This window comes from Chiloscyllium plagiosum, unplaced genomic scaffold (assembly GCF_037043375.1).
Source record: "Chiloscyllium plagiosum isolate Xiang-an unplaced genomic scaffold, Cpla_swu_hap1 HiC_scaffold_2, whole genome shotgun sequence".
Lineage (NCBI taxonomy): Eukaryota > Metazoa > Chordata > Chondrichthyes > Orectolobiformes > Hemiscylliidae > Chiloscyllium > Chiloscyllium plagiosum.
Window position 1 is genome coordinate 66,278,603 of NW_028270140.1, and position 15,909 is coordinate 66,294,511.

General features: G+C 40.1%; 1 protein-coding gene and 1 long non-coding RNA gene across 2 annotated transcripts in view; one reads left to right on the plus strand and one right to left on the minus strand.

The window, feature by feature from the left end:
* Nucleotides 1-12,541, plus strand: part of fbp1a (fructose-1,6-bisphosphatase 1a) — a 32,195-nt gene extending 19,654 nt beyond the window's left edge. Inside the window, exons 3-7 of the mRNA XM_043713388.2 lie at nt 4,432-4,524; nt 8,672-8,812; nt 10,106-10,243; nt 10,330-10,449; nt 12,099-12,541. Of these exons, the coding sequence (XP_043569323.1) occupies nt 4,432-4,524; nt 8,672-8,812; nt 10,106-10,243; nt 10,330-10,449; nt 12,099-12,290 (684 nt within the window). The 3' untranslated portion in view covers nt 12,291-12,541. The remainder of the gene's footprint in view (nt 1-4,431; nt 4,525-8,671; nt 8,813-10,105; nt 10,244-10,329; nt 10,450-12,098) is intronic.
* The window catches only part of LOC122561584 (uncharacterized), a 58,458-nt gene that overhangs the window by 39,551 nt on the left and 2,998 nt on the right, over nt 1-15,909 (minus strand). The gene's annotated exons all lie outside the window — the stretch shown is intronic.

Genomic DNA, 15,909 nt, shown 5'->3' on the forward strand with positions numbered 1-15,909 from the left:
CCCCCCTTACTTCCCTCCAAGGCCCCAAGGGATACTTCCATATCCGCCACAAATTCACCTGCACCTCCACACACATCATTTACTGCATCCGCTGCACCCGATGTGGCCTCCTCTATATTAGGGAGACAAGCCACCTACTTGCGGAACGTTTCAGAGAACACCTCTGGGATACCCGGACCAACCAACCCAACCACCCCGTGGCTCAACACTTCAACTCTCCCTCCCACTCTATCAAGGACATGCAGGTCCTTGGACTCCTCCATCACTAGACCATAGCAACACGACAGCTGGAGGAAGAGCGCCTCACCTTCCGCCTAGGAACCCTCCAAAAACAAGGGATGAACTCAGATTTCTCCAGTTTCCTCATTTCTCCTCCCCCCCACCTTGTCTCAGTCCCAACCCTCGAACTCAGCACCGCCTTCCTAACCTGCAATCTCCTTTCTGACCTCTCCGCCCCCACCCCCACTCCGGCTTATCACCCTCACCTTAACCTCCTTCCACCTATCGCATTTCCAACGCCCCTCCCCCAAGTCCCTCCTCCCCACCTTTTATCTTAGCCTGCTTGGCACACTTTCCTCATTCCTGAAGAAGGGGTCATGCCCGAAACGTTGATTCTCCTGCTCCTTGGATGCTGCCTGACCTGCAGCGCTTTTCCAGCAACATATTTTCAGCTCTAACAATCCTCATGGCACATCTCCGATCAACTTAAGAGATGCTTCAGAATTTCTGTATTGCATCTCGGGTTGCACCAGCAATTATCATTGTGATGCTGCAGCACAGACCATGCAGTTAGGGATCCACGGCCAGCCAATGCCTGGACCTCTTGGGCTCTACGCTCATTCATAGTGCTCATTTACTCTGAGCCCACCTGATCCTCACCAAAACTTTGCTTTGCATTCCCTTTTTGTGCTTTTCCCCCTCAGCCAGAGATTCCATGCTCCTTTACTTTGATCTTCCTTTCTGTTTAGTGAAGATGTGGATGGAAACTTGTCAAGGTTGTCAGCAGCCCTCTGTCAAGCCAAGGAGGATAGTGTTTGCTCTGGGAGTCCTGGTACTCTAAGTCAGGGGCAGCCTTTATCAGTCCAAGGGCTTCAAATGGTTCATCAGGCACTTAGGGTGGTCAGAATCGAGATGCTGTCCACATAAGGTGTGAGGCACTGAATATCAGGCAGACCATTATCTGTCTTGAATATTTCTGTCTTACTGGATGTTGCTTTCCCCCTGGAATGAGAGAGAGGCAGCTATTTTAGGAAATGAAAATGGCAAGTTATTACTTTTGTGTTCTCCGGGCAGTGCCCCAAGTGACCGATAAGGCAGAGTTAGTTTTATCTGTGATTAGAGTAGGTGATAGCAAATGAGGGAAGATATTGTGGGTGTTAAACAGAGTGGTCGATTGAGGCCTGGTATGAAGGAGGTATAGCAGCAGAGATATTGTGGGATATGAGAGAGAAGATGATGGCATTTATGCTGGCAGAGTTGAGAAGGACATTGACCTTTTAAATATATTGCTGGGCATTCTTCCAGAAGGCTGAGATTACACTGACCTGAGTGGTAACCTCCGACCAGGCTGGCATGGCCTAGTGTCATGGTCTCCACTGCTGTTCATGGTCAGAGAGAAAGTCCCACCTGCTGCATCATCCTGTCCAGCAGGACCTTGTCAGTAAAGTGAGGCACAAATTTTAGGAATAGTGCCAGGCAGTATTGTCTGGATGCACAATAGGATTTTAAATGCACTTGCAAGGGATACCTGTGAATTTTGAGATATCTGCTGAGTGGCAAGTTGTTCCAAGAATGACAACATATGGTAAGTTAAGGCCGGAATTAGATTTTAAAGACACCGTAGGGCATGGTAGGTAATTAAGGCAGTATGTTTGGTAAAATATGAGAAGGCTTGCTAGGCCTCACAGCAAAACAAAGGCTATGCAGTTCGATTTAGTCTAAAACTATAAGATTCAGCCCATAAATGTTATAGCACAAAAGGAGGCCTTTCAGTCCATTATACCTGCACCAGCGCTCTAAATGAGAAATGTCCCTGGTGCCATTTCTCTGCCTTCTCCACGTAACCATGTACATTCCTTCTTTTCAGATCCTAATCCAGTTCCTCTTGAATTTTCACTGAACCTACCTCCCCTCAATCTCAGGCATAGAGTTCCAGATCTTAAGTACTTCCTGTCTGAAAAAGATTCTCAAGTCTCCATTGCTTCTTTTGCTAATTTCCTCAAATCTGTACTCATTCCCAATTATTCCTACAATGGGAACAGTTCTTTCTTATCCAATCTGTCAGACCCGTCACAATTTACTTATCAAATCCCTCCCCTCAAGTTTCTCACTGCCAAGGAAACCAGCTGTAAATTCTATCTACATAACTGAAGTCCTTCATTCTTGGGCCCATTCTATGAATCTTTTTCTGCGCTCCCTCTAATGCCTTCACATCTTTTCCAAAGTGTGGTGCCAGAAGTAGACACCATTGCTCCAATTGAGGTCAAATTCAAATATTAGCCAAGTTTAACATATCCTCCTTGCCTTTGTACTGCATAGCTCTTTTTGTCAAACCTAGGTTGCTATATAGTTTATTAACTATAATTGTAACCTTTCCTCCCACCTTCAAAGAATTATTCACATGCACACCCAGGTCCTTCTGTCTCTATACCTATTATAATTGCACTTTTTTTTTAAAAAAATTACATTGTGTTCTTCCAATCAAAATAAATCAGGTCACACTTCTCTCATTGAATTTCATATGATACCAGCCTGCCATTTCACCAACTTGTCTGCATTTAATGTTCCAAATTGAATATTAACCAGAACCTACTGTAGCAATGTTGTGTAAGTTGCTTTTATCTTTACATATAGCTCCATGTGAGAAATTGAAGCAATTATGATAGTGGGCCATAAGGATCAAAGGAATTTGTGTCTGTCTTCTTTATTCTGTTGAGTTAGTTTATCTTAGCAAGGCGTAAGGAAAATCAGTAATACCTCCATGTTCTTCAATAACTTCTGCTTTGTGCAAAAATAAAATACTGAACATTGGAGGTCTGAAATGAAAACAGAAACTGCTCAGCAAGTCACAGAATCCCTAAAGGGTGGAAGCAGGCCATTTGGCCCATCATGTCCACACCAACCCAACAAAGACTATCCCTCTGAGTCCCACTCTCCTACCTGCAACCCTGCATGTCCCATGGCTATTCTATCTAGCCTGCACATCCCTGGACATGATGGACAATTTAGCATGACCAAGCCATCTAATCTGCACGTCTTTGTACAACGGGAGGAAACCAGAGCAACCAGATGAAAACCGTGCAGACACAGGGAGAACATGCAATCTCCACATAGCTTGTCACCCAAGACTGGAATTGAATCCAGATCACTGGTGTTGTGAGGCAGCAATACTAACCACTCAGCCACCGTGCTGCAGCATCTGGCAGCATTGTGAATGGATACACAATGATAACAGCTAAAATTCAATTGGAGTGCTGACCCTGGGTGCAGAGTCAGAACAAACTTCCCCCATGGCCAGTTAGGGAAAGACCAACCCAATTTTTAGAACTATCAATTATTGGCCTGTGAGTGAAGTTCTGAATGTTATAAAGTGGCAGGTCTGCTCTCCCCACCCCAGAGCTGCCAATGAATCAGACAAATGATAATTCTCTAGCAAGTCTTCAGTCCTAACAGTCACACTGGGAGTACTGGTCAACACTGGATCTGCAACCAAGCAAGATTAGGCACACAGGGCAGTGCCCAGAATTCAGTAAGTAGGTTTGGGCTCACCTGGGGCTTGTCAGTCAGACTGTTGATTTGGGGCTGAGGTGTGATGATGGAAGGGATGTGATTTCTGAGAGCATGGATTCATGGTTCTGAGGGAGTGGTCTTTTGCTGAAAGAGGGCTCAATCTAGAGGACCAGTTCTCCCAGGTCTGCAACTAAAGTATTCTTGGCCACCTCCCCATGTGGCACATATGATTGGCCATAAGCTGTCCTGGATTGCCCACCCAAGAGTCTAAACAGGCTTCAGACAAGTGGGCTGCACCTTTCATTCTGCTGGTAAATTTCAGTGGTAGTGGGAATGCGATGGGATAAGCTACCCCATGTCCTTTGGCCCCTTGACTCCTTTGCCTTGCAGGATGCTCTCTCAATTCCATAAATTTCCAGCCAGTTTTTCCAGCTTGATGACCTTTTGTCAGAATCTAGTGAAAGGTACAAGAGCAAAATGCTGGCCATGTTTCTTATTTCACCTGAGTGCCAGACCTGAATGGTGTGTCTGTGCGTGCTGATGCTGAATATTGAAATGGAAAAGAAAGTGAAGAGTAAAAGAAAAAGTTTATAAAAATCAAAAATCTCAATTGTTGCATCTTTTGTAGTAGTGTTTTCTCACAATATAGGCAAGGTTGTGTGGAAGAAATACTGTACTGACTGTCCTCTTATTAAATTTCAGGGGAAGTACATTGTCTGCTTTGATCCACTAGATGGCTCTTCTAACATTGACTGTCTTGTTTCCATTGGAACAATTTTTTCCATTTATAAAAAGGTAACATCTTTACCATTGAATTTAAAAGAAAATTTAAATGACTAAAGTTTAAATGGAAATTCAGTTTTTGTTTGAAAGTTAAACTTCTCTTCCTCTGGAGTGGTTTCACTTATTACAGGGGGTCTAGTGGGGGGATCCATTCCTTCAGACAGCTAACCCAAATTAGTGGCAACCTCAAGAAAATACATGATGACTACACAACATCAAATGCAATAATTGATAAATTCATCAACATCTTGGATAAACAACAGATGTTAAAATTTTCACTAGACGGACTGTTAAGCAGTTATATCCATAAATTCATAAATGGATTTTGTCACACCATAATCTATTCCTTATTTGGAGGATCCTTGGCTATCATACATCAGAATGTAAGACTTATAAATTCAATCTGTTCACTTTTCATCAATTAAAGTTACCATTACTGAACAGGAATAGAGGTAGGGACAGAATAATATCAATGAATTTTGAAAGTAAAAAGAGAAGTACAAACAAGTCACATTGGGGGAAAAATGTAAATATAAAGCCAGAGACATATGATAAATTTGACAGTGCCATGATAAGACTCTAATATTAAAAATGAAATTTGAGCAGTAATGAGGTCTGACCTGGAATTTAAAACAAAAAGGCTGCAAAACGTCAAGTCTGTTCTTTTAGTCTTGTCAGTTCACTGTACTTTACAGATTTTATCTTTTGCTACGTTAGTTAGACCAGTTTTACCAACTATTATCTATTTATCATCTAGTAGTTTTAAGGGTAGATATTCTGAATACTAACAATAACAATAAAAGCACTCAGTAATCCAAGATAAGTGCACTGATGTGCAAATATGAACATTACTGATTGCAATTGTGTGGTATCCTCGACCAAACTACTATTATCAGGGTCAGCTTGACTCCATCACTCTTATTGGTTGAAAAAGTTGTGAATTTGAGGCCTGCCATACATTCTATTAATTATGTTCATTCTCAAATCCAATTGTGTCTTTTATGTTAAACCTTATTTAGCTTCTTATCCCCATACTAGTGTATTGGAGGACACAAATTGTTAATAAATATTACTTACTGTTTATTCTTCTGTATTCTCTTTACATTCTGATGAATGTGACCAGGTCCCATTTATTTTCCTTAACTATTAAGGATGACATATTTTACTTTTCAATAAACATCATCGTCTATTTAAGCAATTAGCTTTGTACCATTCATTCAAAACTCATTGCTAGTTCTCCTGAAGACTAGTGGGTGCAGACATCATTTGTGAAGGCATCAGGTTCAGTATCTATGCTCCCCATTATCCAAATTCACACATGAAAAATGGACATTTGAATGGGATACTGGAAGGCTGTGGAGTTGTATCTTTAATGAGACTGACAGAGGAGAAAACTATTAATACTCCATCATTGTTTGATCAATTCAGGAGACTCGTTTTTGCAGTTTACAGTGAAGTAAGAACACTAGCTTGCCACTGACTACAATAAAAGTTGTGTTGAGAGATCTTGCAATTCCTGTGGTGAAAATGTTTACCTCTTTTGCCTTGAAATGGATTACACATTCGTTAATGAGGAATTCCAATGTCAGACATGGTGGCATCAACAAGCCATCCAAGCAGCTATTAAAGAATTCTCACAACAATCCAATAAAGGTCAGACACACATGGGGCTAAGGATGAAATTGAAATTTCATTAATCACAATAGGGACATTTAACAACATTCTGTAGATTTTTTTCCAGATTTAATTTGATTCAATAGTTATTATTCAGATCACTAGTTAAAAACCCACCAGCTTAATATTCAATGAGTTTCCAACAGTGATATCAAAGAACCAGGTAGTTCAAGAACAGAGTCTTTGGCCCTCCAAGCTTACACCAACATATTTTGTCTTTCCGTACTAAAACCATCTTCACTTACAAAATCCGTATCCCTTTATTCCCTTCCAATTTGTGAATTGATCCAGGTGCTTCATGAATGCTGCTATTCTGTCTGTTTCCATCATCTCCTCTGGCAGCATATTCCAGGCATTCACTACCTTTTGCCTGATCACGCCCTCCCCCTCCGTATCTTGAATCTGTGTCCCCTATTAATTAACCCCTCCACCCCTGAAAAAGCCTCATACTTTCCAATCTATCCATGCCAATTTTAAACTTCTTCCAGGTCATACCTTAACCTCCTGTGTTCCAGTGATAACAAATCCATTCTATTCAACCTTTCTTCATAGCTAAAATCTCCCATACCAGGTAATAGCCCGGTTAAATTTTTCCATACCTCTCCAAAGCATCCACATCCTTCCGGTGGTGTGGTGACCAAAACTGTACACAATATTCCAAGGGTGGCCTAACTAAAGTTCTATAAAGCTGTAGCATAACTTGCCTATTCTTATACTCATTGCCCCTTCCAATGAAGGCAAGCATGAATAGGCCTTTTATACTATCTTATCTACCTATGCTGCCACCTTCGGTGATCTGTGGACCTGCACACCCAGATCCCTCTGCATCTCAATACTCCAAAGGGTTCTGCCATTCACTGTATAATTTCCATCTGTACTTGACCTTTTGACCAAATTAAACCCCTGCCATCTTTCTGCTGATGCCTCCAACTGATCTATATCCTGCCATATCCTCTGATATTCTTCCTCATTATCCACAACTCCAGCAAACTTTGTATCAGCCATAAACTTACTAATTAGACCAGCCATGTTTTCCTCCAAATCATTTATGTAGACCACAAACAGCAGAAGTCCCAGCACTGATCCCTGTGGGACACCACTAGTTACAACCCTCCATCCGAAAAGCAGCCCTCCACTGCAACCCTCTGTCTCCTATACTGTCTCTTGCTATTTGACTTCACCTTTTGTATCAGTCTACCATGAGGGACCTTGCCAAAGGCTTTGTTGTAGTCCACGTAGACAATATCAACATCGTTTCCCTCATCAACCATCTTGGCTACCTCCTCAAAAAACTCAATCAAGTTAGTGAGGCACAATCTCCCCCAAAAACCATGCTGTCCATCACTAATGAGTCTATTTGCTTCCAAATGCATAGAGATCTTGTCTCTGCGAATCTTTTCCAATAATTTTCCGACCACTGATGTGAGGCTCACAGACCTGTAATTTCCTGGATTATCCATGCTACCCTTTTTAAACTATGGGACTACATTGGCCATTCTCTGGTGCTCTGGGACCTCACCTGTCGTTAAAAAGGATACAAAGATGTCTGTCAATGCTCCAGCAATTTGTTCTCTTCCCTCCTAAAATAATTTGTGATAGATCCCACCAGGACCTGGGGACTTATCTACCTTAACACTTATTAAGATGCACGGTGCTTCTTCCCTTTTAATAGCAACTTGGCTTAAAAATCCAACATTTCCTTCCCCGAGATCATTCTCTAATTCCTTGTAATATCAATGCAGAAAAGAAATTCTATCCCATTTGATCAAAACTACTGACAATGGGTCCATAATGCCACCAATGGCAGATGCAAGCAGTTTTGAGACTAGTTGAGGGGATTCCTGATTCAGTGGTACCAGGGCAATTTATTAAACAACAAAATTTATACCCAACAATTGTGGAAGTTCATATCCTGGTTTGGAAGACTGTTGTTTTCCCCTTATGCTAGTGACACCAACAACTTCTGCTTCAAGAAATTTGTGTCTTCTTAAAATCTCTAGACTGACTCTTATGCCTACCCTTTTTATCTTATTATCCCATGGTCTCTTCCTTTGTTGTCATGCTCAGATCTTGATCACCACCTATCATCACATTCCTTAGTGACAACTCAAACGACATGTCTTTAACACATGAACAGTCCACTGTTAACTCTTTCCTGTATAAACAATCACTGGATCACTGATCCATGCACCACATTGTGGTTTCAATTTGCTCAATTTATCCAGACAATACACCTCTAAATATCCACCTTCTAGGAGCTCAAAAATACCTAAAAATGCATATTATAAAATCAAAAAGTACAAAAATGTTTTTTTTCACATAGATCAATGCATACCAAATCACAACCCCCATATTTCCACTGATAATTTGCTGCAAAGATTTCTGAAGTTCCAAATCAAGATATTCACCCTTTAACCTGTAGGATCTTTGTACACCATTCTAATAATATCAGTCTGATAACCGTCATCTTTCTTTTCATATTAAGACTACTGATGGCCCCCCAAGTGAAAAGGATGCCTTGCAACCAGGTCGTAACATCGTAGCAGCTGGATATGCTTTGTATGGCAGTGCCACAATGTTGGTATTATCTTCAGGAAATGGAGTGAACTGCTTCATGTTGGATCCAGTAAGATCTTGAACTGTGCTTTTTTTTCCCCAGAAACCATGGTGCTGTGTGTACAATTTAATTGTGACCATCAGTTTATTGAAACCTGCTTGTGATTTCAAAATCAGCAAATTTTATGTTCAATAGCACTTTCCTCTAATTCATTCAACCACATTTAGTTTTCATGGCCTAACAAGATCAAGGAAAAATTAATCTGTAATCATTGAACAATTGGCAATTTTTCGTGAGGTTTCACAGAATCATAAATGAGCAAAAAACAAAGATTTCTAGGCTATTAATATTGGGGAAAATCCATAAGGATCATTAATTGCTGAGCCCACAGTTTGCCTGCAACCAGAAAAGCATGATCCAATCTTGCTGTTGTTGGAGGCAGCCATTGAGGAGTATTTATCATGGAATCACAGGAGTCTCTTGTGGCAAGTCTGAATAGGAGAAACCACCTCGTGGCTCTTTGCTGTACCTTATTCATACTACAATTCTGGTTTCCAGTAGCATGGGCTTTTATGATTAGGAGTTTTGTAATTTACTGAAAGTAATTGATATTTAGACCTTCACTTTTGTTTAATCTTAGCCTGGCTCCAGTGGTCTGCCTATAGTGGATGCTATGTGAATTGTTAAAGAGGGCAAATGTTGTGGGGAGGCGGGGTGAGGGGAGTTGGCATAGGGGTGAATAATGGACCATGGGAACGATGAACACGGATTGCATAAGTTTACATGTGTAGACATGAGAAATGAGTGTGATTACAAATGGATGTAAAGGCCAAAGACCCTAATGTTCAAGAAAACAAATGAAGTTCTAGAGACCAGAATACCTTTTGGACAACCCCAATTTGGCACTTGGCAGTTCCTGTGGCTGCTTCTGTATCCATGGCCATCCTAAGTCTATCCCATAGCTGTACATCTTGGAACCAAGATTCAACCATCAGGATATATTTTCATGAGGTAGGTGTGAAAAGCAGGGAAATAAAATTACTTGGGAGCACAAATCTAAATCTAGATGTTACAATTATCTCCTGTGCATTTTCTGATGTGCAAATTAATTGACCTTGAAAACAACAAGACATGACTACACAAATCCAGCGAATAAAATTTATGTATCTTTGTGTCACTATCAGCTATTTGACCTAAAACACTGACCATGTAAATGTCTGCTTGGAAATGCAACCTTATTTTGCTAGTGATGTGTACATTAAATGCTTTGCAATTATTACTAAGTTTTCAGTTATTATTATATCCTTGTCTTTGAACTATGTATTCATCATTTGCGCTGACCTTAATAATTTTTGTCATTAGGCCATTGGGGAATTTGTTTTGGTGAACAGGAATGTGACCATGAAGAAGAAAGGGAATATCTACAGTATTAATGAAGGCTATGCAAAGTACTTTGATACTCCAGTTTCACAGTACATTACGAAGAAGAAATATCCAGAGGTGTAGTAAAGAACATCACTTTTTTCAATAGAAATCATACAGCGTCATTGTTCCAGAAAGTCATTTTACCTATCTTTAACCCACAGGATGGTAGCTCTCCCTATGGTGCGAGATATATTGGCTCCATGGTTGCAGATGTGCATAGAACACTGATGTATGGAGGGATTTTCTTATACCCTGCCAACTCAAAAAGTCCGAAAGGAAAGGTATGAAAGAAATCAATTAACTCTAGCTCTTCAGAATTATCTTAAGAATGCCAAAGGCCTACTTGCAAACACTGAATCAGAATCGCCTTCTGCACTAGTCTGTTTGCTAGCTAAGCTCTTAATCGTGAATACTCAGAGTCATGTTTGTCGGCTATATCTCAGTAATTCAGTAATCAAAGTACTGATAAATATACACTGGCATAGAACTTTATAATCACATTTGAGTGTCGAAATTCCTGGTAATTTAGGATTTTTTTTCTTAATCATCAATTCTCTTATGGGACAAATGCATTCAAATACCCAATGAACAATTACAGTTAAGATTCATGGAGTCTCATGACTGAACTAAAACTGAATGAGATTAAATGCATGACAAATGTAGATGCAGAGGAGCAAATGTGTACAGAATCTGCGCTTGATGTTCTAAATGTTTCACTTGGGTGGATACCAGAGTGATTTCTTTAATGGAAATGGTCAAAGGAACTGCAGACATGAGTTCAACTAAAACCCTGGCAACTGGAGAATTTTAAAATCAGATAAATTTAGAATAAAAATCTGGTATAAGTATTGGTGATGATGTAACTACAGTACTAGATTCTGATTCACTGATGTCCTTCAGAAAAACTGCTGCCTTGTATGTGATTTCAAAACCTCAGCAATGTGGTTGATGTTTTCACTGACCTCTTGAGCAAGCCAGTGAGTGATTTAAGTTGGTGGCTCACCTCAATCTTCTCACTAGTGATTTTGTGATGAACAGAAAATGCTGATCTTGTCAGAAATGCTACATTTTCATAGTTTCAGCTTTGTAAAGAAAAGGGTATTTGAACAATAGAAGGCAAATTTCATTATTTTTGTTTTAGTTAAATTTATGTGAAATCAGAACTTACAATCGAAATAGCAGTGATGCTGACAATGATCACCATTATTTACACATGAATTGCACAGCAATTTCAGGTGAAAGCAGATGCAAGATTAAATGAATAAATTAAGCAGTCTTAGTTTTAGCTGTCTTGAGTTTTGCCACTCAGGATTTAGCTTTGCAAGTTGGCCTCTTACTGTCTGCCTCACAAAAGCATTGAGTGATATGAAGTTCTTGAATTGGGGTGGTAGATACAAAGTAAATTCATCTCTATATTAGTGCTTATCCAATTCAGTCAGTTTAACACAGTTATAAGTCTTAATTATTGTCAGACAACTTACCTGGTCCTAAAAAATAGCATCAGCAGCGTGGTTTTCATTTCTTCAGCTTGCAAAGTTTGAAGATTCAAAAAAAAAGTTGGTTTTGTTTTACTACTTGTTTTTTCTCAGTCACTTTTTTTTCCTGTGCATTTAACACTCATTTTCCTCATAGAGTAGTGAGCAAATAGTCAAGCCCAGTCATCTTAATTTATCGGGTCTGCTGTATTAACTGGTCAAAGGGGCAGCCACATGGGCGATGGAGGAGATAAGGAATTGGAGATCTTGGATCATTGTTGAATGATGGCATTGATTGGAAATAAGTTTGCATGTTTACTGGGTGACAAGTTATGACTTCAGAGGTCATCAGTAGAAAATAGCTGTTAGGGTAGGTTTACTTAGAGGTAATAAACCGAAAACCTATATTGTCATTCTGACCATGTCAATCTAACCTCCTGGATGTTCTCTTATAGCTTCGACTTTTATATGAATGCAATCCCATGGCTTACATTATAGAACAAGCAGGAGGTATGGCCACAACAGGAACACAGGCAGTGCTGGACGTTAAACCAGAATCCATTCACCAGCGGGCACCAATTGTAATGGGATCCAAAGATGATGTTCAAGAGTACCTTGACATTGTAAATCAATACAATTGCAAGTAACTAAAACCCTGCAATAATGAATATCAATAGCAAACTCTAAACTGGGATCTAGACCAAACATTGATTTTTTTTTCAATGCAAAGTGACATTCCAACTTGACAATGCAAATCATATCAATTGTAATATAATTTAGTTACTAAAGTTCTTGATGAAGTGTATCTTGAGATCAGAATTATTTCTATCGTTACATAACAATCCATGCACAATGTTATACATTCTTGAATGAATATGAATAAATATTTGGATCAGTCCATCTTGTACTCCATGTTTTTATTTTGAGATTTTGTTCTATGTTTTTGTAGTTTGAATGAAATTCTGTGCTCTGACATTTTTAAAGTGATACTTATAAGAAAATAATAAACAGTAACAGGATTTGGCAGCAGTAATAGTTTAGTATTCTAATGTAGCACATTGCATGTTACCTTTTAGGAGGTACAAACAATAGCTAGAGATTTTCCAGCCTGTAAAGGCACCTTTTGGAGGTGGATTGGCAGCCAAATCAGAAGCGGTAACATCAGCCGGCTGCTGAAACGTGTTCCCATCATCTCATTCTTTTCCTGAAAATGGTTTTGCAGTAGTAATGACAACCTATCCAGGAGCAGTGGTAATCCAGTTAAAGTATTTAGCAAGCCAATGAATCTTGATTTTGTCAAAGCAATGCAATCTTGAGTCATGAAGGACGCTGGCTGGGTCGACATCCTGGCAACTTACAGGAGACAGATGCAAAACAGGACATAGGAGCCTTAGTCATTTTTGAAGAAATCAAAATGTTTATCTGCAAAGAAGTAGATGGCTAAGACCTCTTCCTGGGTTAGAGGTCTGCCATGGCACTAGCATTTCCCAAAGCCTAATGTTTAGGTCAGGTTAGATTTATTGTCACTTGTACCCAAGCACAGGAGTACAGTGGAAAGTGTACAGTGTTGCCACTGTCTGGCACCATCTTAGAATACAGTCGTTAGAATTTAAAACAAACCAGAATGAAAGAAAAAGAAAATACCTAGATCACCCTTGCGCTGCTGGGACTGATCCAGTTTTATCTGTCCCCTAGCAAAGATGGTACCTCTACTAGGGTTGGATACAAGTAAGCCTGGTTATAATATTCCTATGCTCAAATAACCTAGCCACACATACTTCAGGTCTATAGATAAATAAAACATTTGGGTAAGATACATGAAAACTGGAAGTTCCCATGGACTGTGGGCTAATGTTATTTCAAATGTGTAATAAAAGCATTTGGGGGAGTATTAGAAACTGTTTAGGCACTTAGAAGATGTGGATGGTACTGAGATGCACTATTGCATCAACTAGTGCTTCCCATGATGACCAGATGCTTGGAAAGTTCTTACAGGATAAGAGTCAGAGAGAGAGAGAGAGAACCAGCCTGAGTTTGCTTTTGAATTCCACCAGTATTTCCATACAATACTGCTAAAAGAAACCAAACCAGAGAAAAGCTGAGCTGGGAGAACTGGCCACTCACCTTTCATTAAACAAGTGTTTTTGTTTAAACTTGAAAGCCTTGTTCCTGAGACAGTCTCTGTTATCTGTAAACAAATTGGCCCTAAAACCCATCCAAACTCAGAGTTATCAGAACTTGTGTTTTTACGACCTGCAGAAAAAAAAACCCAAGGGACCACCTAACCTTTTTAAAGATGCAGCTTCGTCACACTCTCCATTCCTGGAAACAACCCGAGCAAACCTTCGAGTCATAGAATCTTTGCAGCATGGAAAGAAACCATGCAGCCCAAGATATCCATGCCAATCATCAAATATCTATCTATTCTAATCCTCATTTTCCAGCATTAACCTGCAACCTCACACACTATAGCATTGCAATTGTGTTCATCTAAATAGTACTTAAACGTCTTGAGGATTCTTGACATTATCACCCTTTTAGGCAGTGAGTTCCAAATACTCATTAATCTCTTGATGCAAAATGTCATCCTCCAATCTCCTCTGAACATCTTGCGTCATATTCTAGTCCCATGCCAGTCCTGCCTAGGGATGGCAAGTCCCATAGCAGAGACCATCGTAGTGGTGGCAAATCCTGGCATGGAGGCAAGGCCCTTGGGGACTGGAAGTGAGGCCTCAAGATTTAAAGTCCAGCGTGGTCTGTAGAGTTGGCCCAGGCGGTCTGAAGGCTCGGTACTGGCATGTACTTGGTGAAAAGACTAAAATTTGAGCACTTTTAAAAAAGAAAACTTCTTTATTCTTATGCCAAGCTTTTATTTATGATTGTTTCAAGTCTGTAACAATTAAGTATTCTGCACGTAGGTATCTTCTACATAAGATGGTACCATAAGCAGCAACATTACAAACTTTGCACTTATTCAAGAAGGAGGAGAAAGTGAGGACTGCAGATGCTGGAGATCAGAGCTGAAAATGTGTTGCTGGAAAAGCGCAGCAGGTCAGGCAGCATCCAAGGAACAGGAGAATCGACGTTTCGGGCATAAGCCCTTCTTCAGGCTTATGCCCGAAACGTCGATTCTCCTGTTCCTTGGATGCTGCCTGAACTGATGCGCTTTTCCAGCAACACATTTTCAGCACTTAGTCTTTATTGTCATATGTACTTGAATAATTCAATTTTATTACATATTCCTAAACGCTCTGCTATTCCATCCTTTATAATAGACTCAGATATTTTTCCAACAGGAGATGTTAAATTAGCTGGCTACAGTTGCTGGCTTTTTGTCTCCTTCCCTTTTTGAATAAAATTGCCACATTGTCAGTTTTCCAATCGTCTGGCACTTTTCCAGATTCTTGATTCTTCAAATGTACTATTAATGCATCCACTGTCTCTGAAGCTACTTCTATTAATGTGCTAAGATGCATTACACAAGGTCCAGAAGTCATTATGCCTTTAGCCCATTCTATCCCACTGGAACAGTTACCTGCTCCCCAAGCACTGATGCCAGTGCTTCATGAACTGAAACTCATTCCAACACACCAATCTTTGAACTTTTAACTCCTTTTCTTTATTTACTCAATGTCAGTTTGCCCATGGCTAGGCAATAATCCAGAGAGTTTAGCTTTGAAGTTCTGCTTTTTAATTTAATTTCTAACTGTTCAAACTCTGTCAGCAGAACATCCTTTTTAGTCCAACTAGTGTGCACGTCTACTGGATCCTACCCTCTCCAAGTTCCTTTCTAGCCCTGAAGAGATGTCCTTAATTCTGGCCGTGGGCAGACAACACAGCCTTCAGGACTCCTGCTCACAGCTGCAGAGAACAGTGTCTACCTCCCTAATTGATGGTCTCTTATCACAACCATATTCCCATTTCCTGCACCACTTGAATGGTTCCTACTACCAAGGTCCATTCACTCATCATGTTGCGGTCCTCAGTCTCATCGCAAAACCTGCAAGAACCTCTTAAACATTGGACAAGTACAGGATCCAATACTTCTCAATGCATTCCAGGTCCCCATATCTGCTTCACCTGAAGTCACAATCTTCTGTCCCTAATCAAGACCAGTTTTGAATTGTTTAGTCTGATGGGTGTGATTACCCTCTGAATCAATACGTCCAGGTAACTTTCTCTTCGCTGATGTGATGCAATGTCTGTAGCACTGACTTCAGCTCTTCAGCTCAGGTCCAAAGTTACTCAAGCTGCAAACACATACTA